The sequence below is a fragment of the Adiantum capillus-veneris genome, chromosome 13, assembly GCF_014529385.1.
Source record: "Adiantum capillus-veneris isolate H3 chromosome 13, ASM1452938v2, whole genome shotgun sequence".
In the NCBI taxonomy this organism is placed as follows: Eukaryota; Viridiplantae; Streptophyta; class Polypodiopsida; order Polypodiales; family Pteridaceae; genus Adiantum; species Adiantum capillus-veneris.
This window is the reverse complement of record NC_140943.1, coordinates 91,602,163-91,625,958: the sequence shown is the minus strand read 5'-3', so window position 1 is coordinate 91,625,958 and position 23,796 is coordinate 91,602,163. Positions and strand designations below refer to the sequence as shown.

The 23,796-nt window shown below is 44.5% G+C and overlaps 1 protein-coding gene across 1 annotated transcript in view; it reads left to right on the top strand.

The window, feature by feature from the left end:
* The window catches only part of LOC147444442 (PHAF1 protein At3g51130), a 57,291-nt gene extending 33,732 nt beyond the window's left edge, over window positions 1–23,559 (top strand). The window contains exons 9-14 of the mRNA XM_086527045.1: window positions 21,864–21,911; window positions 22,026–22,139; window positions 22,223–22,322; window positions 22,716–22,777; window positions 22,868–22,972; window positions 23,061–23,559. Of these exons, the coding sequence (XP_086383171.1) occupies window positions 21,864–21,911; window positions 22,026–22,139; window positions 22,223–22,322; window positions 22,716–22,777; window positions 22,868–22,972; window positions 23,061–23,117 (486 nt within the window). The 3' untranslated portion in view covers window positions 23,118–23,559. The remainder of the gene's footprint in view (window positions 1–21,863; window positions 21,912–22,025; window positions 22,140–22,222; window positions 22,323–22,715; window positions 22,778–22,867; window positions 22,973–23,060) is intronic.
* Window positions 23,560–23,796: the final 237 nt, after the last annotated feature.

Here is a 23,796-nt window from a genome sequence, read left to right as displayed (position 1 = left end):
TACGAAGGATCGATCTTGGCTCTCGAGCCGAGGTCCTTAGCACCCCTTCAAGAAGAATCGATCTTGGCTCTCGAGCCCAGGTCCAAAGAACCCTGACAGGAAGTATTATGTGTTCGCATGATTGATACACACGCATTGTTCGAGTGTTTCATTCGTGATCGTTGCTTGTATTTTAGTCAGTGTCTTTATGTGATCCCTTTTCCTAGGCATGACATATTGTACGTTGAGCACGTTTCATTCATGAATGAGCATGAATGTATGCGGATTGTTCATGAAGTACGTATATAAGGAAGTCACATTCCATGTCTCTTCCTTGGCATGACACATTGGTAGAAAGAGCACATGAAAGTATGAGCACCAAGCATCGGCATTTCCATTGTGTTTTGCCACAGTTATTTGCTTTCAATCATAAGAGAGATTCGATCTCATTGTTTGCGTGTGTGGTGAACGGTTTAGCACTCTGTCTATTTGTTCATCTATATTACATGCACAGTCTTTGAGGAAGACAAGATTTTTTCCACTCACTTTACATGGAATGGGTATGTTCATGGTTTTGTATTGGAAACGGTTTCAGGAATTTTCAGCCATGGAGATTCTTGAAGAAGAAAGAAGCATGACTCTAGACGAAGTTGAAGCAATGAAGGAGCCGCAGAAGACTTTGTCGCTTTCGGCGCGGCCCAAAGAAGCAAGCGTTGCAGACCTTTATGAAGTTCAACTACCACACGACCCACACATCCGAGTAGGCTGGCGAAGAGTCCTTTCCAGGAGTCCGTGGACAAGCTACAGCACGACAAGGGTTCAGTCAGTCAAGTCAGTTTAGAATAGGAAGTGATTTGGCACTTTTGTGAGTCTGTTCGCAGACCGTGCATGACCAGTCACTTAGTGTAGATGCATATCCTCTGGTTGCAAACAGCATGATCATAAGCATTCCCATCAGAATCCTTCAGGGGAATTTTCTAGCCTATTTTCCCTATTTTTGACATTTTTCACTTATTATTTTTAAGTGACTTTTGTTGGAAAGTAGGTAGGGAAAATTGAGTAAGTTTGTATAAATAAAAACCTAGCGCTAGCACTTTCTGGCAGAAGAGGCAGTAGGAGCTCCACCGCTCAACATGCAACTTCTCAAGCAAGAACCCCTTGGGGGCGTTTCCCTCAAGCAGAGAACATCAGCCCCTTGGCATTTTTCATCAAGATGATCATCGCCCACACACCCCCAGCATTGGCGTTTTCAGAATTGCAGCCCTAGCATTTTTGGAGCCAGATCGCCCATTCAGTCCTAGCGTTTTCAGCACCCAGGTAAGCACCGACAATTTCAGCCCTAAAGACCTGCAGTTTCAGCCCCCAAATCTGTGTTTTTTCAGCAGCAGAAATCAGCCCCAATTCAGCGTTTTGATTTGCAGCAGATTTCAGCCCATAGCGTTGTTGGACAGCTGATAAAGAGTAGCATATTTCAACCCTTAGATCGGTCTCGCCATCTCCGTCGTCGTCATCATCGATCTAGGCATCAGTCACATGCATTCAGTTCGTACCAGTTTGTGCAATCAATAGTAGACCACTCTCGCCGCCGAGAGTGGGGCCTTCGGAGGAGGGTTTTACAACTTCTCTGGTGTTGTATTCTCTTCTCTCTCTATCTCTCAGTCTCATACACTTGCATGCACAATGTCCATTCACTTTGTTTGTGATCATTGCACTCTCTCATTAAGAACGGAAGGCTCTCCCTTCCATAAGAACGAAAGGAACCTTGAGCACAGTTCGGAGCACTCATCTTGAGCAAAGTTCAAAACATTCATTCCGCTGCACCTAACATGTGAACTGTTTTGAAGTGATTATTTGTGGTGTCACTGTAGATTCTCGACTTGGAGTGTCCAAGTCTGTTACGGTGGTCTCAGAGCGCGGCCAATTTCTCTTTTACGAGAAATTCGATCCTTTTTACCCGGCACCTATGGCTTTAGGCAAAGATCGGTTGACTTCTCTGCATCCGGAGATGCGGGAAGAGATCACAACGAAGATTCACGCGGGTACGGCCCGCCTCTGCCTACTCCGGCGGAGCTTCAAGAGATGGAGCATCGACAATTAATCGACGATGCAACAAAGATGATGCTTAATTTTGCGAAGGATCCAAAATTTGCAAAATATATGAGTCAGACTTCTTTCGATGAGGTGCGCACTCTGTGGTGGAAGACCACAAAACCACCCCGCAAACCTGCTCTCAAGAAACCTCCTACTCCCAGGAAGTATACAGAGCAAGATTAAAAGAGGTGGTTGATGCACGAATTGTTCAGCTTTTTGACGCGCAGAACAAAGCTAAGAAGCACGACAAAAAGCAGAAGAAAGGAACTGACTTGTCGGGTTATTTGGATCGTCAGTCTATATTTGAAAAGGCAAAGAAACAGAAGTATCATGTTCGATTTGAAGGAGTACCCAGTTCTTCTTCTTCTTCTTCTTCTTTTGACAGTTCTTCTATCTCATCTGACTCGAGCGAAGAAGACAGAAAAGTCGAAAAGCGAAGCAAAAAGCAAAGCTTTGGAAAGGGCAAGAAAAAGGCAAAGAAGTCTAAATCACGCCCCATGGTTGACAGTTCTACAGAGGACTCGTCTAGTTCGGACTTTGATGATAGCAGCTTTTATGCAAAGAAGAATAATTTTTATTAAGCCAACCAGTATGACTTTCTGGAAGACAAAAGTAAGAAAGTCTGAGAGTTTAAGGAAGGTGGACAGTCAATTAAATTTGACACGTTTTTTGGTTATAGAGATGCTTCGAAGGCTTTGTCTTTTGTACAGCAGTTTGACATAGCTTTCTCAGGAGAGCGTTACTCAGAGCACTCTAAGATTCAGAGAGCTTCCTCTTACTTTAAGGGGAATGCTCGAACTTGGTGGTCCACGCTTCTATTAAACAAGATAGCGTGAGTTAAATGACTGAAATTGAAGAGGCTTTTTATTTCTTCTTGGCTGACTTGAGAGTACGAACGTGACATACGAATTGCTTGGAACCATCTTCGGATGACCAAGAAGGATAAGTGGACGCTTATTGTGAGAGATTCTAGAGCTCTTTTCTACCCGCCTCTTCATTTAAGAAAATCTTGTTCGAGGAACAGATTGAGCGGTTTACATTGGGTCTTCCTACAGAGATCCGAGATCACTGCTTGGAACAAAAGTCAGCTTCCATTCAGGAGTTGATGAGTCATGCGAAACGGGGTTTTGCCATTCACTCAGGTAGTTTGACCTACCCCACAGATGAAATCATGACGCAAAAGACTGAACAAACTTCGACAAATGAAATTAGAAAGAGGAAGAGAAATCCAGATAAGAAAGAGAAGGATGCACGATCCAAACTCACTCCTCAAGACAGTGCTTGCTACATCAAGGAGGGGAAGTCCTTTGGATGCGGAAAAACTGGGCATATCTTCGCGAAGTGCCCTAATAAGGCACAGAAAGAACAGCATGACAAGGACGATGAGAGGCCTGAGAGTTCGAGAGCAGCTGAGGAACCTGGAAGAAAAGGCAAGATGAAAACATGACTGGTTCCAGATTGCGTGGGCACCGATCTGAGCACGATAAATGAGAGTATAGAACTTTGCCGAGCTTGGGGCAAAGTGAAAGACCAAGAAGCCCTGATCTTCTTTGATGGAGGAGCCAAGGCAAAATTCATTTCACTGGAATTGGCGGTGCAGCTCGAGATCGCTCTTGATTGGATGGGACCACTTGTAGAAGCAGTTCTAGCAGCACCCGGTAGGGACGTAGCCATTACACCTGTCATTGGCAAACTTTGGTTACATTGTCACGGGTATTTGGGGCATGAGGACTTCTACATAATGCCTTTAGGTTGTGATGTTCTCTTGGGAATTCCTTGGTACCACAAGAACAATGCCGTGGTCGACTATCGGGCGAGGAAAGCGACATTGACCACAGAGAAGGGCAGAACCATTGTACTCGATGTAAAACTTAAGAGCGAGCCTGTCCCTATTGTATCGGCTTCGGCCATTTCTAAATTAATGAAATCCAGTCTGTTTGTTTACTCGATCCTTTTGAAAGAGTTGAGTGAAGAGGATAGGACAAATATATCTGAACTTGATAAAGAACGCCAAGATTTTCTCCACTCATGCCGATTGCTTCTCAAAGGGCCTGCCAAGCGAGTTACCACCCGCTCGTCTCGAAGATCATACCATTGATCTGGTACTTGGAAGCATGCTACCAAACCGGCCACCTTACCGTGTGAGCCGAGCCCAAAACGAAGAGATTATGAACCAAGTGAAAGACCTCTTGGCAAAAGGGTCTTGTCCAGCCTAGTACTTTACCGTATTGCTCTCTAGTGTTGTTGGTTTTGAAGAAAGACGGATCTTGGAGAATGTGCATCGCTTATAGAGCTCTCAACAAAATCACCATCAAGAACAGATTTTGGATTCCTAGGATTGATGATATACTTGACAGATTACAGGGATCCTCGTGCTTTAGCAGGATCGATTTGAAGAGTGGATATCTTCAGATCCGACTCGCGCCGGGAGACGTCTACAAGAGAGCCTTTGGGACGACTTTTGGGTTATTTGAGTTTTTGGTGATGCCTTTTGGCTTAACCAATGCTCCAGCAACATTTAACCGGATGATGGACAGGATTTTTCGAGAGTATAGACTTTTTGTTGGCACTTTCTTTGACGACATCATTGTTTTCTCCAAGGATGAGGCAGAACATAAGAGTACATCTGCTTCAAGTCTTTCAGCATTACGAGATCACAAGTTAGTGATTAATGCGAAGAAAAGTGAATTTTTCCTACCAGAGATACCCTTTTTAGGACACATTGTCTCAACAAACAGGAGTGCAGATGGATCCGGCCAAGATAGAGACTATCCGTGATTAGCCCGATTTGAAGAATGTCCATGAAGTTAGAAGATTCTCGAGATTGTGCTCGTACTACAGGCGGTTCATTAGAAAGTTTGCAGAGGTTGCTTCCCCTTTGCATGCCTTGACACAGAAAGAAGTCCCTTTCTCGTGGGGACCCATAAAGGTGATTGCCTTTCAGACACTGAAAGAGAAATTGACTACGGGACCAGTTTTGACTTTGCCGGATTTGTAGAAGTCATTTGAAGTATATTGTGATGCTTGTGGTCGTAGTCTGGGTGCGGTCTTAATGCAAGAAGGCCATGTCATTGCTTATGAGAGCCGATTGTTCTCAAGGCCTGAATTGACAACACAGATTTATGAGAAAGAGCTTTTGGCGGTTATCGATGCTCTTACTCAGTGGGCGGCATTATCTACTCGGAGCGGATTTTACTGTCTTTACAGACCATCAGAGTTTACGCTACTTCTTGTCACAGAAGAAGCTATCAGAAAAGCAGATGCGGTGGGCGAACATCTTGTCACAGTTTCACTTCCAGATTGTCTATGTTCAGGGACATAAGAATTTGGTGGCAGATGCTTTGTCTCGGAAGCCGTTAGTAATGGCTATTTCCGCGATACATCAAAGAGACTTCGAGGATATGGTCGATCAATATGCCACGGATAGAGATTTTGCAGACATTTTCACACGGATACGGGATGGGGAAACAGTATCGGGATATTCCATTCGGGATGGTTACTTGATGAGGAAAACCATGTTGTGCGTTACACAGGCGTTGAGGGAAAAGGTTACTACCAAATGCCATTGTCCGCCTTTTACGGGTCACCGCGACATTGCTGGTCGAGAGATACTTCTTTTGGCCGAGACTCAAGAAGGATGTGGACGAGTTGTGCACAGGTTGGTATGCCAGAAGGTCAAGTTTGACAGGCATAAAGCACAGGGATTGTTACAGCCTTTGCCCATACCCACCCGCCCCTGGGAAAGTATTGCAATGGATTTCATTTTTGATCTCCCGAGAACACCATGGCATGCCTGAGACGATTGTCTCCGACAGGGACTCCAGGTTTACGAGTTTGTTTTGGAAGGCAATTTGGGAGAACATAGGCACGCGGTTGCAGTTCTCGTCATCTTTCTACCCGCAGACTGACGGGCAATCTGAGATTGCCAATTCAGTGGTTTTAGATTTATTGAAGTCCTACATTTTAGATCAGAAGACTCAATGGGAAAAGTATCTACCTTTGGTGGAATTTGCCTACAACAACACGATACACTCTTTGACGGGGAAGGCACTATTTGAGATTATTGAAGGTGCTGCGAAGGTTCCACCCTTCTTAAGCACGAAAGATAAGATTTTTGAAGCCGATGAGTATACGCGCGACTTGGACACGGCTTTTACCAAGGTCTGTGAGGCAGAATTCTCAGGAAAGACAGAAAAAGGCAGCGGATTGCCATCGTCGCGATTTGAAATTGAAGGAGAATGATTGGGTGCTCTTACGTTTTGAGAAGGCAAGCCTGAGAAAGAAGAAGGGAAAGGAGAGGCTTTTTCCAAAGCTTAGTATGAGATACTATGGACCTTTCCAGATCTCCGAAAAGATCAATGATGTCTCCTTCTGACTGAAACTGCCTGACACTTGGAGGATTCACAATGCATTTCGTGCGAGTCTCTTGAAACCTTTTAAAGGTGATGTGCCCGAAGATGGGGGAGCCTGATGAGCAACTCGAAGTGGAAGAAAACAAGGAGATCCTTGTTTCGGAACAGATTTTGGCACATAAGGATAGAAAGAATAAGGGTAAAGTCAGAAGGCGGTTCTTGGTTAAATTCAAGAACTATCCTGCATTGGATGCGAAGTGGATGGAGGAGGAGGACCTAGCAGATATTCCTCAGATTGTGAAACTTTATCTTGAAGCTTTAGGTTTAGCATAGTCTACTCCAAATAGAACCCCAAATTTAGCTTGGCCGGAGATCTAGTGCAGTGGGTTACACAAGAGGGGAGTTACTTCGCTCCTTTATCAACAGATGCTTTGATTTTAGAATACTAGAGTCATTGATGTCTCTTTGAGCTTCAGGGATACTGAGAGCTGACATTATTCTGCTATATGACTTTATGAAATGGAATTCCCGAATATAAAACTGATTTGTTCTTGACTTGTTTTTAAGTGCTGGAACTGATAGACGAAATGACTATAACATTTTGGTCTCAATGATCTCGATAGACATGGTTGCAATAGGGGTTAGTCAATCGGGTATCTATGAGATCCTGAGTGGATCTAGATGCAATTGCTAACTGCATTGCCGATAAATCATGATCTAAGATCTGAATGAATGTTGAATGTGATTTGTCATGTGATGTCCTGTGATGTCAAGTGATGTCCTGTGATGTCATGTGATGTGACTGTCGATTGGTACATGTGCTAGATGTGTGTTCCTAGTGCGTCGGTACTAACAGTGAGTGTCTTCTAAGACAATTTATGGCCTCTGTCTGTTTTGCAGGCGTAATCGAGGGCGATTACAATGCTTTCAAGGGGGGGGGTATTTCACAAACTGGTGATGTGGCGTACACACATGCAAACACCCCTTGGCATGGATAGCCCTTCTAGAACATCTGGCTGGCTGCTGCAGAAATTCCGGGCGAAATGTTGACGTGGCATGCTGACGTGGCCTGTCCATAAAATCCGGCCCCAATTGCGGAGAGCTGACGTAGGAGCAACGTACGGAAAACTTGCTTTATGGTGCAGCTCTTGGGCATTGCTTTTTCTACACAAGAGATGAGAGAGAGAGAGAGAGAGAGAGAGAGAGAGAGAGAGAGAGAGAGAGAGAGAGAGAGAGAGAGAGAGAGAGAGAGAGAAAAACTCCTTTTTGCTTTATTTTTTTTAAAGCTTTTGAGTTTACCAGCTTTTGGGGCTCTGCTTTTAGCATCCCTTGTAATCTTTAAACATGTGGGTAGGCCTCTCACAACACAAAGAGCATCTGGACGTAGAGTCTGAGTGTGAGCGCCTGCCTACACTCTTGTACTTTGAACACAGATTAATACAAAAAGAAATACCGAAAGGGGCGCCAGTCTTTGGGGCCAATATCTCTAGGCACGGAACTCCGCCGGGCCAGTGTCGAATCAATTGTGAACTGTGAACTATTTTGAAGTGATTATTTGTGGTGTCGCGATAGATTCTCGACTTGGGAGTGTCCAAGTCTGTTACAATTATGCGCAAGGACAGATACCTAGATTGATTTCTAGGAGGATTATTCTTCTCGAGGTTGAGAAGGCGAACGTGAGTTAACAGATTCTTGGATGAGGAAACTTTTGATTTGTTGGACAGATGCGAATGACGAGTTCTTACATGGCTCGTAAGTTTGATGATTGGTCGAGGTACTAGAGGAACGACATAAACCGGTAAGGTAAGTATTGAATTATTGAATTTTTGTTTAATTTAATTTTTAAGTTCTCTTTTGAGAAAGGACTAGCTCAACTCACCATTGAGCAAAATTTGGAATCTTTTTGGTTTCTCTTCAGGTAGTTCAGTTGGACCTCTACAGTTGAGGACAACTGTTTATAAGTGAGAGGGATGTTGTTAAATTGGCTTTATTTGACATAAAAATAATTCTAAATGAATTATTGGATTTAGAAGTGAGTGGGTTTTTCTCGCTTGGAACACCAAGAAAAATAATTCTAAATGAATTATTGGAATTTTAAGTGAGAGGGTTTTTCCCATTGGAGACATCCGAGTGCAGAGTATTCCTAGTGCGTCATTTAGAGTAATGACAGGAGCATTGTGAAAAGGAATATCTGTAAGGCCACCAGGAAAGGGTACTTCTGATGCGTCACATCGGATGGGTGACATGGAGCATCGGAAGAAGTGTCCAACCATCCAGGAACAGACATCTATGATGCGTCATAGGATGGGTGACATCATAGGATGGGTAACATAGAGCATCTTGAAGGAGATTGTATCGTAAGTTCAATAGGAAAGGACTAGGTGATGGGTATTCCTGATACGTCACAAGGTGGGTGACGGGTGCATTGGAAAGGGAATATCCATAGTCAGGAGGAAATTCCAAACCGTGTTAGAATTGTGCACAAGGAAGAGCAAGCACTTGAATGAAGATGGGTTCAGAGGAAACTTTGAGGAAATACAGTTGCTTTCTGAGAAAGCGGGTTGCTTTTCGGGAAAGCAAATGCTTTCCCGCGAGGAATTCTATGTCTCCATTGCAACTGTGCATGTGATTGCATCCAGGGACGCCTGGGAAGTGCTGCGAAAGCGTTGTTTTTAACGTATAAGGTTTTATTGAGTTTTTGGGCAAATTTAGACTATTTTTACAATACGCCGGCCGCCCACTCAATAAGTTGGCAACCACCTGGAAAATAAAGCAACAACCAGCCATCAATTTTTCTCTCTCTTTCTAGTAGAAGAGGAGCAAAAAAAAAAAAACCCGCCGCGATCTCTACGCGCGCAGCCAGCGTTCAGCTATTCTTGTCGTGGTCCGGGAGATATAAATGCATCACACGCCCTCTCTCAGAGAGGGAGTTGCCAACGTCAACAAGAGAAGACTCTGCTGCCAAAAGACGCAAGAGATCGCGAGACTACGAAGCATGAAGGTCGCTTTTTAGCTCAAAGAGCGAGAGGTATCAATTGTGGATTCGCCATATGAATTGTTGTCCCGTGTTTGTGTGTGTTTGCAGGTGTACTTCCTCTTCACGAGGGAGTAGGAACAGAGGAAGGCATGAGCCTTTGAAGGAGAAAAGCGCTCTGAGGAATTAGAGCCAGATCAGCCCAAGGGTTTCGTACCCAAGTTTTTGGAAGTAGATCCACGGATCGGTGAGAGGTAGTTTCTCGAGATGTGATTGGGAAAGCAGAGTTATTTTGCAGGAAGAGGACCCTGGAAACCGAGTCGGAAGAGAGTTGCAAGGATGCTATGCTCTGAATTTGGAGGTGAGATCCAGAGGCGAGAACCTTGGTTCTCGAGGATTTGGAATAAGGAACGGAAGTTCCTTGGAATGGGGTTTTGCCCTAGGAATAGGAAGCTGAGGCTTCCGAGAACCATCAAGTCTTATTCTAGAATGAACGTGGTAATATGTTTGGTTCAAGTGCTTGTATAGACTTCTCCTCAGTAATAAAGATACTATTACGGGGAGGGGGGGACCAGCCCATCTTTTGGTCCCCAATACTGTGTCGATCTTCTCACACACACTCTCTCTCTCTCTATCTATTTCTCTCTATATACTCTAGCTTCAGTATTAAATGATAAATTCTATTTATCCGAGTATATTTTATATTGCTATGCGCTCCCGTTTGTGACATCCACCCGGACATTGGACACCCATCCAACGGCGTGTAGGCTAGATCCCCTCTCCTGTGAGCGGGACATAACAAGTAGTTTCGCACGTAGAGTCAGTGTCTATTGACCTAGTTTTTGTCCTATGGTTGTATTGTAAGCGTAATTGAGGGTGATTACAATTCTTTCAAGAGGAGGGTATGTCACATAGTGATGATGTGGCATGTCCAAACTTAAAGATGTGTGGTCGAGAGGACACTTGGGGTTTAGGGATTAAAAACCTAACTCAAACAAACTTGCAGATTGTGGGCGAGTGGCCCAAAGAGGGTTAGGGTTAAAAAGCTAACCCTACCAACTTATCAGAACCCGGCTGAGGGACCTAAAGCCTTAAAATTAAAGCAAGGACCCAATTTGGGTAAACCTTGCTAACGTGGTAGGCTGTATGGCCCATCCTGAGATTTCGCGCAAACTGTTGATGTGGCAGCCTGTACGGCCTACCCCGGGATTTTTCGCTGATTGTTGATGTGGCACTGTATGAATATCAAGGATTTTCGGAAACAGCCCAGAGTTGCCAAGTACCCATTAGCACCTCAGCAACACCGCAATACAAGTACCCCTCGTCGTCGTCGTCGTCGAGATGCTAATGGGTACTTGATGCAGATGGTTGGTATTGTTGAAATATTGATGGGTACTTCGGTGCTTGATACTACGGGTACTTGGGTACTGAAGGTGCTAAGGACACGGAGGTCCTGATGATCCCTACGCTGAGCTAGGTAGGAGCCAAGCCAAAACGCAAGGGGTGCTAGATGCTGGGGTACTGCGTCTTAGACGATGACGACAACGAGGGGTACTTGTATTGTGGAACTGCTGAGGTGCTAATGCGTACTGCTGGAGATGCTTGGTACTGTGACGACGATGATGATGATGGCGATGAGGATGAGTCTGTGGGCTGATCTGCTATCGCCGGGGACGGCGATGGGCTGAAAACTGAAAACGCTGAAGATGAAGATGGCTGAAATCTGAAAACGCTAGTGGTAATGCGGCAAGGACTGCAGCCGCAAGGAGGCTATGCTGAAAATGCTGAGGGCTGAAATCTGATGGCGATCATAGGGCTGAAAACATTGGAGAAAACACTGGTTGATGGCTGCCCAAGCGCTGATACTGCTGAGAGGCTTGTCTACTGCTCCTTTGCCTGACTCTGGTGCCCCTAGGACTGCATTTATACTTCTTTTAGCCATTTGCCCTACCTACTTGTAATAATTGTCATGTCAAAGTCACTTATTAGTAAATGACTTAAGTGACTGTTCATATGCCTATATGCTTAAGTGACTAAGTGTGCAAGAGAGGGTATGCAACTATGACCGGCATGGACATGCACGTCCTGCTAGAGGCTTCAAGTGTGCCAGGCTAGGTCCTAAGCTAAGACTGACTCTAGACTGTAGCAGAAGCTTGTTGACGTAGCGCAAGTGAAGTGCGCACGTGACACTCTCTATCACAAGATGGGCACCACGTGCCTACAGAAAAGAACCGACTGAACATACTTTTAGCACTTCCTTACAGAACTGAAAGAGATGCACGAAACACGAGATGGGGAGTGACGGAATTCCACCCCAAGAGAGCACTGACCCCAAACCTTCGTGCCCCTTTCTGTATTTCTTTGTATTGCTTGAACTCAGTACAATGCCGGTACTCACGCTTTGCACCTTCACCGGGAAGAGTGCGAGAGAATGAGCCCTCTGCACATATTTAAAGGCCCTTGGCCTATGAAAAGCAGTTTACATGAAAAGCTTCAAACTCAAAATCATCTGGCCCCAAAAGCACTAGCGCCCAAAAAGCTATCAGCGTGTTTTGCGGAAATCGGTACAGCCTGTCAGTGCAGAATCGAGGACTGTCCGTACAATTTGCCATGTCATCACAGCCAACGTGAATTACGAAAATCTGTCCTAATGGCTACCGCGTCATCAGGTCGCCATGCAAGACTTAAGGTGTGTATGTGTACCGGCTTTACTGCTAGTGACTTGGACCCTTATCGAACGAGGTCCCATAAGTTGGTAAAACTTTAATGAGTTTGCCCCACTCGTCGAGAATCTGTAGGTTGGTGAGAACTTCTGCTAGTTCCGATTCTTCTAGAGTTTAGGCCCCTCGATCGGGATCTCAGAGTTGACTTCGTTCTTCAGTGATAGCAGTTTGTGACACTCTCCCTCTATTTAAGTTTATTCAGATGTTTGCAGTTTTCTCATGTGTGTGCTATAAATCTTTGGCTTGGAGTGTCCAAGTCTATCACAATGTCATTATTAGTTCTACCTTGATTGGCACCTTGATGTTATTAAACCTTTCTTTCTTTCTCTCTCTGTCTTTTGCTGTGGGTGGCCACGTCATCACTTTTGTGACATCTCTTGCAACTATGCTTGAAGCAAAGTTATGAGAGCAAAAGCTGGTCCCGGAGTCGAGAGCGAAGAATCCACTAACGTAGCCCGTGCGTGTGTGGAGTCTAGCAAAGCGATGCCCTGCTAGGGGTTGGTTTTTGCAAGCAGTGCCATCTTTGTGTGGAAGAGTTTAGAGCACCATGTGATGCCATGATGTTGGAGTAAATAATATGAGAGTACATGGAATGAGTCAAGACAGTGGGGCCTAGCTTAAGTCATTGAGCCTTGGAGGTGCTCATGTGGTACTATCGTGTGGCATTGCCCATGTGAATTGCTCGTGGCGGGCACACTGCGCATGTGGCACTATGTCACAACACGGGCACCACGTGCCAATGAAAAAGAACAAACTGAACAAATTTAAGCACTTCAAACTGAAAGAGATACACGACACACAAGACGGGGAGTGGCGGAGTTCCACCCCAGAGAGCACTGGCCCCAAACCTTGGCGTCCTTTTTGTATTTCTTTATATTGCTTGAGCTTAGTACATCGCCGGTACTCCATCCTCTGCACCTCATGTGGAGCATGCGAGAGAATGAGCCCTTGGCTCATATCTAAAGGCCCTTGGCCATGAAAAGCAGTTACATGAAAAGCTTTTAAACTCAAAAGCATCTGGCCCAAAAGCACATGCTGAAAATCAGCCAGCGCAATTTTAGGAAATCCGTACACCTACCATGTCAGCATGCAGTGCAAAACGCGGAAATCCGTACAGCATGACAGGTCAGCAAAGTCAGCGCAAATTGCGGAATTTTGTATTGTCCATACAACTGCCATGTCATCAGCTTTCACACTATTTGTGAGTGTGCATAGGTCCAACTTTACTTATTCTTTGTGTCACTTGGGCCCCATTGGATAGGGTCCCTTAAGTTTGCGGAAACTTCTCTTTAAAAATAGCCTCTCGGCAAGACTTTATAAGTTGGTAAAGCTTCTTCTGCTGCTTCTTCTAGGGTTTAGGCTCCTCGGCCGGGATCTGCATGTTGGCTCCGTTCTTCAATGGCTTGACACGTCAACAGTTTGTGACACATTGCTGTGTCGTTGCCTATGTGGCGCCAGCCATGTGGCATTATCCATGTGGACTGCCAATGTATCACTACCATGTGGCATTGTTCATGTGGACTTGCCCATGTGGCACGACACATGGCACAATCCATGCGGCATCTCCGTTTGGCATTGCCTATGTGGCACTGAATTGGCCCCCTCATTGGAGATGCCCCCTAAAAAGATGTCTTAGTAGCTTTTGTCACAAAGTGATGACGTGGCTACGGATAGCAGAAACCCTAAAATTTTTGCAAACCCTAATATTTGCCAAAAACCCTAATTTCTGGAAATCGCGGAGGCTTATTAAATTATTTATTTATTTATTTTTCTTAGAAAGATGAGCGACGCAAATTTTTCTTTTTCTCTACCTAATGAGAAAGAGAGAGAGAATGCTTTTGCTTTCAAGTTTTGACTCTCTGTGCGAGAGAGAGAGCAATTGCTTTTGATTTGAAGCTTTTGGGGCTCTGCTTTTGGGCATCCCTTGTAATCTTTAAATTAGTGGTGAGGGCCTCACTTCTCAAGGCATCTGGACGCAGAGTTTGAGAGTGAAACCCTAGCCACTCTCTTGTACTTTGATCTGATTAATATAAAAAGAAATACCGAAAGGGGTGCTAGTCTTTGGGGCCAATATCTCTAGGCACGGAACTCCGCCGGGCCAGTGCAAATCTATTGTGATCTGTGAATTGTTTTGAAGTGGTTATTTGGTGCTGTCGCGATTGATTTTTGACTTGGAGTGTCCAAGTCTGTTACAGTGGTATCAGAGCACGGCCGATTTCTCTTCTACGGGAAATCCGATCCCCGAATTTTTTTTTTCAGCGGCACCTATGGCTTCAGGCAATGATCAGTCGACTCCCTCTGCAGCTGGAGATGTGGGCTGGGATCACAACGAAGATTCAGACAGAGAGTATGGCCCGCCTCGGCCTACTCAGGCGGAGCAAAGAGAGATGGAGCGTCGTCAATTGATTGGCGATGCAACAAAGATGATGCTCAATTTTGCCAAGGACCCAAAGATGGCAAAATATATGAACCAGACCTCTTTGGAAGAGGTACAGATGGAGTGACAGAGAACCACAACACCACTCCCGAAACCCGCTCTCAAGAAACCTTCTGCCTCCAAGAAATATATGGAGAAGGAAATGGAGAACGTGGTTGATGCACGGATTGCTCAGTTTTTTGACGCGCAAAAGAAAGCCAAAAAGCACGGCAAAAAGCAGAAGAAAAGCAATGACTTTCCAGGTTATTTGGATCATTAGTCGACTTTTGACAAGGCAAGAAACAGAAGAAGCGTGTTCGATTTGAAGGAGTACCCAGTTCTTCTTCTTCTTCTTCTTCTTCTGACAGTTCTTCTAGCTCTTCAGACTCGAGCGAAGAAGACAGAAAAAGCAAAAAGCAAAGCAAGAAACAAAGCTTCGGAAAGGGCAAGAAAAAGGCAAAGAAGGCTACATCTCGCCCAGAGAGTGACAGTTCTACTGAGGACTCGTGTACAGACAGCTCAGATTCCGATGACGGAAACTTTTATGCGAACAAGAAGAATTTTTACAAAGCTAACCAGTATGACTTTCTCGAAAATAAAAGCAAGAAAGTGCGAGAGTTTAAGGAAGGTGGCCACTCGATCAAGTTTGATACTTTTTCAGGATACTCAGATGCTTCGAAGGCTTTGTCTTTTATACAGCAGTTTGACATCGCTTTCGCGGGAGGACGCTATTCAAAGCACTCCAAGATTCGGAGAGTTGCCTCTTACTTTAAGAGGAATGCTCGTACTTGGTGGTCCACGCTTCTTTTAAAAAAGACTGCGCCAGTTAAATGGCTGAAATTAAAAAAGCTTTTTATTTCTTCTTGGTTGACGCAAGAATATGAATGAGATATACGAGCTGCTTAGAACCATCTTCGGATGACCAAGCGCGATACAGTAAATCCTTACTGTGAAAGATTATGGAGCTCTTTTCTACCCGCCTCTTCATTCAAGAAGATCTCATTCAGAGAACAGATTGAGCGGTTTACCTTGGGTCTACCTACAGAGATCCGAGATCACTGCTTGGAACAGAAGTCAGCTTCTATTCAGGAGTTGATGAGTCATGCGAAGCGGGGCTTTGCCATTCACTCCGGTAGTCTTACCTACCCCACAGATGAGGCCATGACACAACGAGCCAAACAGACTTCTGGGAATGAAAGTAGAAAGAAAAAGAGCAACCCAGAGAAAAATGATGCACGACCCAAGCTTACTCTTGAGGAGAGAGCTCGCTTCATCAGAGAGGGGAAGTGCTTTGGATGCGGGGAACCAGGACATATCTCCGCGAAGTGCCCTAATAAGGCACAGAAAGAGCAGAATGATAAAGACGATGACAGGTCTAAGAGTTCGAGAGCAGTTGAGGAATGTGGCAGAAAAGGCAGATAGAAAAGCAGAACTGGTACCACATGACGTGGGACCTGCACCGAATCTAACGAATGAAAGTACAAACTTTGCCGCTTTTGGGAAAAAGTGAAGGATCAGGAAGCTCTTTTGAAGGAGCCAAGGCCAACTTCTTTTCACTTGGAATTGGCGGCTCGATTTGGAATTACGCCCGACAGACTGACGCCACAAGTGGAGGTAGTTCGACTGGCACCCGAATGAGGTGTTGCCATTACACCGAGCATTGGCAAACTTCGTTTGCAATGACAGAGGTGTTCAGGGCACGCGAGTGACGTTCTACTCTGGATCCCTTGGTACCACAAGAACTATGCCGTGGTTGACTACCGGGCCGAGAAAGCGACTTTGATAAATGAAGGGCTTATAGATTGTACTCGATGAACTTCAGTTTCTTACTCATTCTTTTGGGAGAGAACTGAATGCTGAATAAAGTTTGAATATTTTTTGACCTGATCAAAAGAACTCCAAGATTTTTCTCCACACTCATGCCGATTGCTTTTCAGAGGGCTTGAAGATCAAACCATTGATCTGATACCTGGAAGCACGCCACCGAATCGGCCACCTTACCGTGTGAGCCGAGTATAGAATGAAAAGATTATGAGCCCAGTGAAAGACCTCTTGGAAAAGGGTCTTGTCTAGCCTAGTACTTCACTGTATTGCTCTCCAGTGTTGTTGGTTTTGAAGAAAGACGGATCTTGGAGAATGTGCATCAATTATAGCACTCTCAACGAAATCACCATCAAGAACAGATTTCCGATTCCTAGGATCGATGATATACTCGACAGGTTACAGGGATCCTCGTGCTTTAGCAGGATTGACTTGAAGAGTGGATATCATCAGATCAGGATAGCGCCGAGTGATGTCTACAAGACAGCTTTTCGGACGACTTTTGGGTTATTTGAGTTTTTGGTGATGCCTTTTGGCTTAACCAATGCACCTGCGACATTTAACCGGATGATGGACAGGATTTTTTCGAGAGTACAGGCTATTTGTTGGCACTTTCTTTGACGACATCATTGTTTTCTCCAAGAATGGACAGAACACAGAGATCATTTGCTTCAAGTCTTTCAGGCATTACGATATCACACGTTAGTGATTAATGCAAAGAAAAGTGAATTTTTCCTACCAGAGATACACTTTTTGGGACACATTGTGTCAGCACAGCAGGAGTGCAAATGGACCCGGCCAAGATAGAGACTATCCGTGATTGGCCCCATTTGAGGAATGTCCATGAAGTTAGAAGCTTCTTGGGACTGTGTTCGTACTACAGGTGGTTCATACGAAAGTTTGCAGAGGTTGTTTCCCCTTTGTATACCTTGACACAGAAAGGAGTACCTTTTTTGTGGGGACCCTCAGAGGTGACTGCCTTTCGGTCATTGAAAGAGAAATTGACTACGGGACCTATTTTGACTTTGCCGGACTTGCAGAAGTCATTTGAAGTATATCGTGATGCTTGTGGTCGTAGTCTGGGTGCGGTCTTGATGCAAGAGGCCATGTCATAGCTTACGAGAGCCGTTTGTTCTCTAGGCCGGAGATGACAGCACAGATTTATGAGAAAGAGCTTTTGGCGGTTATCCATGCTCTTACTCAGTGGCGGCATTACCTACTCGGAGCGGATTTTACTGTCTTTACAGACGATCAGAGTTTGCGCTATTTCTTGTCACAGAAGCACTTTCGGAAAAGCAGATGCGGTAGGCGAACATCTTGTCACAATTCCACTTCCAGATTGTCCATGTGCAGGGACAAAAGAATGTGGTGGCAGATGCTTTGTCTCGGAAACTGTTGGTTCGAGCTATTTCCGCGATACATCATACGAGCTTCGAGAATATGGTCGATCGGTATGCCACAGATACAGATTTTGCAGATATTTTTCACACGAATACGGGATGGGGAGACAGTAGCTCGATACTCCCTTCGGGAAGGCTACTTGATGCGAAAGACTATGTTGTGCGTTACACAGCCGTTGAGGGAAAAGGTTATAACTGAATGCCACTGTCCACCTTTTATGGGTCATCGCGGCATTGCTACCACCATGAAGGGGGTAGAGAGATACTTCTTTGGGCCGAGACTCAAAAAGGATGTGGAAGAGTTTGTGCGCAGTTGCTTGGTATGCCAAAAGGTCAAGTTTGACAGGCATAAGGCACAGGGATTGTTACAGCCTTTACCATACCCACCCACCCACCCCTGGGAAAGTATTGCAATGGATTTCATTTTTTGATCTCCCGAGAACACAGAATGATCACGATGATTTTCCGATTACATGGCACGTATGAGACGATTGTCTCGGACAGAGACCCCAGATTTATGAGTTTGTTTTGGAAGGCAATTTGGGAGAACATTGATACGTAGTTGCAGTTCTCGTCATCGTTCCACTTGCAGACTGACGGGCAATTTGAGATTGCCAATTCAGTGATTTTAGATTTATTGAAGTCTTGTATCTCGGATCACAAGACTCAATTGGAAAAGAACTTACCTTTGGTGGAATTTGCCTACAATAACACGATACACTCTTCGACGGGGAAGACGCCATGTGAGATTTGTATCTCTCCATCCTTCCTGAGCACGAAAGATTAGATATTTGAAGCAGATGAATATTCGCGAGATTTGGATACGGCTTTTGCCAAGGTTCGCGAGACTTTGCAGGAGTCTCAAGAACGACAGAAAAAGGTAGCGGATCGCCATCGTCGCGACTTGAAATTGAAGGAGGATGATTGGGTGCTCTTACTTTTAAAAAGGCATGCCTACGAAAGAAAAAGGGAAAGGAGAGGCTTTTTCCAAAGCTTAGTATGCGATACTACGGACCTTTCCAGATCACTGACAAGATACATGATGTCTCCTTCCGATTGAAACTGCCAGATACTTGGAGGATTCACAATGCATTGCATGTGAGTCTCTTGAAAACTGTTAAGGGTGATGTGCCTGATGATGGGGAGCCTGATGAGCAACCCGAAGTGGAAGAAAACGAGGAGATCCTTGTTCATGAACAGATTTTGGCACATAACGATACGAAGAAAGGTAAAGTCCAAAGGCAATTCTTGGTTAAGTTCAAGAACTTTCTTGCATTTGATGCGAAGTGGATGGAGGAGGAGGACCTAGCAGATACTCCTTGGATTGTGAAACTTTACCTCGATGTTTTGGTTTAGCATAGTCTACTCCAAACGGAACCCAAAATTCAGCTTGGCCGGAGATCTGGTGCAGTGGGATGCACAAGAGGGGAGTCACTCCGCTCCCTTGTCAACAGATGCCTTGATTTTGATACTAAAGTCACTGATGTCTCTTTGAGCTTCAGGGATACTGAGAACTGACAGTATTCTGCTGGATGACTTTATGAAATGGAATTCCTGATAATGATACTGATTTGTTCTTGACTTCTTGTGAGTGCAGGAACTGACAGACGAAATGACTGCAGCATTTTGGTCTGATTGATCTCGAATAGACATGGTTGCAATAGGGGTTAGTCAATCGGACATCGATGAGGTCCCGATTGGACCTAGATGTGATTGCTAGCTACATTGCCGATAAATCATGGTCTAAGATCTGAATGAATGTTGAATGTCATGTGATGTCCTGTGATGTTTGGTGATGTCCTATGATGTCGTGTGATGTGATTGTCGATTTTGTACATGTGCTAGATGTGTGTTCCTAGTACGTAGGTACTAACAATCAGTGTTTGCTAAGACGGTTTATGGCTTTTGTCGGTTTTGCAGGTGTAATCGCGGTCGATTACAATGCTTTCAAGAGGGGGGTATGTCACAAAGTGATCATGTGGCTACGGACAACAGAAACCCTAATTTCTGCCAGAAACCCTAAAATTCCTGCAAACCCTAATTTTTGCCAAAAACCCTAATTTCCGGAAATCGCGGAGGCTTATTAATTTTTTTAAATTAATTTTTTTATTTTTTTCTTAGAAAGATGAGCGACGCAAATTTTGCTTTTTCTCTACCTAATGAGAAAGAGAGAGAGAATGCTTTTGCTTTCAAGTTTTGACTCTGAGAGAGAGAGAGAGCAATTGCTTTTGATTTGAAGCTTTTGGGGCTCTGCTTTTGGGCATTCCTTGTAATATTTAAATTAGTGGTGAGGGCCTCACTTCTCAGGGCATCTGGACGCAGAGTCTGAGAGTGAAACCCTAGCCACTCTCTTGTACTTTGATCTGATTAATATAAAAGAAATCCCGAAAGGGGCGCCAGTCTTTGGGGCCAATATCTCTAGGCACGGAACTCCGCCGGGCCAGTGCAAATCTATTGTGATCTGTGAATTGTTTTGAAGTGGTTATTTGGTGCTGTCGCGGTTGAGTTTTGACTTGGAGTGTCCAAGTCTGTTACAACTTTCCTCTTGACTGTCTATTCAGAAGCTAAGAGGAGGCTTTTGCTCATAGCCCCTCCAATAAGAGAGTGCCACCTACAAGGATTTCCACTCACTGGCTGTCATGCTAGCGCCGCAAGGACAATACAGAGGTAATTTCCTTTCTCACTAGCTGCCCATGAAGCTAAATGGAGGCTTTTGCTCCCGATCTCACCAATAGAGAAGTGGAAACTTGGCATGGATGATCCTTATTGGCTGTCCCATGACAAGGTTGCAGGTGTGCTCTTGATGTGGATGATAGGCCTGCCTAAATGTCACAAGACGGGCACCACGTGCCAATAGAAAGGAACAGATTGAACAGACTCTTAGCACTTCAATAATAACTGAACTGAAAGAGAGAGACGACACGCGACACGGAGTAGCGGAATTCCACCTCAGAGAGTATTGGCCCCAAACCTTGGCGCCCCTTTCGGTATTTCTTTATATTGCATCAACACAGTACAAGCCGGTATTCCACACTCTGCACCTTCTCCCAGAAGAGTGCCAGAGAATGAGCCTTAGCCTCATATTTAAAGGCCCTAGGCCCAAAAGCAGTTTACATGAAAAGTATTTAAAGTCAAAAGCAACTGGCCCAAAAGCTAGCACTGAAAAATCAGCCAGCATAAATCACGGAAATCCGTACAGGTTGCCACGTCAACACAGTTAGCGTGAAACGCGAAAATCCGTACATTTTTGCCACGTCAGCAGTCAGTGGAAAATCCGGAATTCCGTACAATTGCCACGTCATCATGCTCTCTGCGTGTGTGTGGCCTTGCTTTATTTTAATACCTTTATGTCACTTGGGCCCCATTGGATGGGGTCCCATAAGTTGGTGGGAACTTCAACTCCTTCTGCTTCTTAGGGTTTAGGCCCCTCAGCCGGGATCTGCACAGTGACTCCGTTCTTCAGTGGCTTGACACGTCAGCAGTTTGTGACACTAAATGGCAGCCATCTGGGGAAGTCTCAATCCAAGAGTGCCATGTGGCACCAATCACTAATGATCAACTGGTCTTGCTGCCCACCCTGATGCCCTTGGGCCACCTGGCTGCAGCCTTTAAGGGCGGCTGCTGTGAACACGTCCAAAGGGGAAATGAGCCGTAATGAAAAAGAGAAATGGGCTGAGAGGGCTTCCCTACGCAGCTGTTGTATCTGCTCATGATTGAGCTGAGAGCAGTAAATGTCCAGTCATCAATTAAAATGGATTATTTTGGACAGTATAAAGAACAAATGCTTATGTTGACAATATGGAGCCCTTATAGAAGGAAGAATTCAGGGAAAGGGATTTAACTAATTGCATTGATAAACCACCGGAAATCTACTAGTGTTTTATCTAGGTTATAACTGATAGTTCTGTCACGTGTCTGGTACTTATAGGAACATTTTTTCTTTTGCTAGGTGGCTTCTCTTTCACTAGGACAACTTTGTCTTCTCAAAGCAACAAGCCTGCATTTCTTTTGTTGAACTATTAATTTTTTTTACAATGGCAGCAGTTTTTCTCGAGAATTTCAGGAGTTTCTCTGCTGATCTTTTACTAACATCACTTTACCTTCCAGGATGTCTGGGCAGAGCTAGGACGACCTTGTGGTATCCATAAGAAACAGGTATAGCTTGATTGCAATGCACAACTTGTTATCTTCTAGGTTTTGCTTAGGAGAGATGTGGCCATGAAAGTGGGGGAAGCATATCAGCTAAGTAGATGGTGCCTGCCATTGTAGGTTGATCCGATGGTGATCCACTCTGCATCTGACTCGAAACAAAGGACGACTTTATGTGGAGACTATTTTTACAATTACTTTTCCAGAGGAATTGACATCTTGTTTGATGGCCAGGTTCTATCGTGGGCTATTGTGTGTATGTTGAGCAATATTATGGCTTATGATTCGGTTCAAACAAATACTGGTTTTCTTTTCAGACAAATCGAATCAAGAAGTTCGTCTTGCACACAAACTTTCCTGGACACACTGATTTCAATTCCTATATTAAGTGCAACTTTATCATTGATTGCCGACCCTGTAAGTCCCATCTAGCTGTTTATTGATGCCATGGCTTTTGTTGTTTGGGGCAAACAATCCCTTTTGAAGACCCTACAATGGCAAAGGTTGAGCATACGGGGATAGGCTAAATTGTGTGCCAGACACCTTTGCACTCAAGACAGAATAGAGTATTAACTTAGGGGCATGCAAATGAAGTAGAAATGTCTTTGGCTGCCTAATTCTGAAAAAGCCTGACTTCTATCATGGCTTTTTTCCCCCCTTTTGCTTGTATTGGTGCACACTTGTAAACAAGGAAAGTTTGAAGTAAATTTTTTAAGAAGTTGATGTATAGAGTGTTGGATTTCTCTGCTTTTTTTGGATGTTGTGTAAGGGATTGAATCTAGCTCTGATTACTTGTCTGCTTATTTGTAGCTGATGAGCATGTCGTTTCAGAGTGGTACATACGACCTGAAACCAAGTGGAATCAAGTGAAGGTATCTCCGTGCTTTGCATTGATTGCTCTTATTATTATGAAGCATAAGTGCGAGTCTGCTACATCTTGAATGTCTCCGTTCGTTTTCAAGGAGTTCCTTGGAGATGGTGGTCGAGCTGCCATACAGACTCAGGGTTCTGTGAGCAACCCTTTTGGTCCGACATTTGTCTATAGCTATCGTGACATAGCCCTTGAGGTTGGTTTCAAAACAAAAGCAACTTTGAGTAGTGAGTGGGGGATCTGTGGTCATAGTACTTAAACGTTTAGCCTTTTTGCTGTTTCAGGTTATGAAAAATGGGCACATAGCGACCGTCACTTTGTTCCAATCCACAGTTTCATAGCACATGTACAGTTATACAGGTGGCGATGTACAATAACCAAGCGTAAATTTAGAGACAACCAGGTGTAAATCCATTGACACGACGTCTGCAGACGAAGCAAGATTAGATTCTCTTTGTATATACTTCTGGTAGCTTAGGAAAAAAAGCAGGCAATGCCATTTGTAAAGAATCGATAGGATTGTATGTTTGATTACACAAACTTCTCAACTGGATTCTTTCGCCGTCTCAGTCACATCAAAGCTGAGAGCAGGCATTTTTATCAAGGCATTTTATTAGAAGCTCCGCCTTTATGTTGTGCGTCTAGAAGGCCATTTGCTGTTGAGCTCAAACCGGTTGACTGTAAGGCTTGAGTGCTACAAATCCTTAGGCAGTCACAGACAGTTATCTTGAGAGTTGTAAGCTTGGTGAGAACCTGTATGTGAAAGTACTCTTAAAAGCGCTAGATGTGCATGGTTTATGTGTGTGTGCGCGCGTGCGTGTGCACTTGTAAAGGTAAATGAGTGAGAGCTTGTGTGATAAGCCTGCAAATGATGGTTGAGCAGATGGAGAAGAGAACAAAGTGTGGGATGTTCTACTCTTGTTTCTCGCTACTCTTGAGCAAGGGAATATGATGCACCCTCATCTGTTTCGAGTTATCATCACCAACACTTTGAACAATGTCACGTTAGGTTTCTTAGCA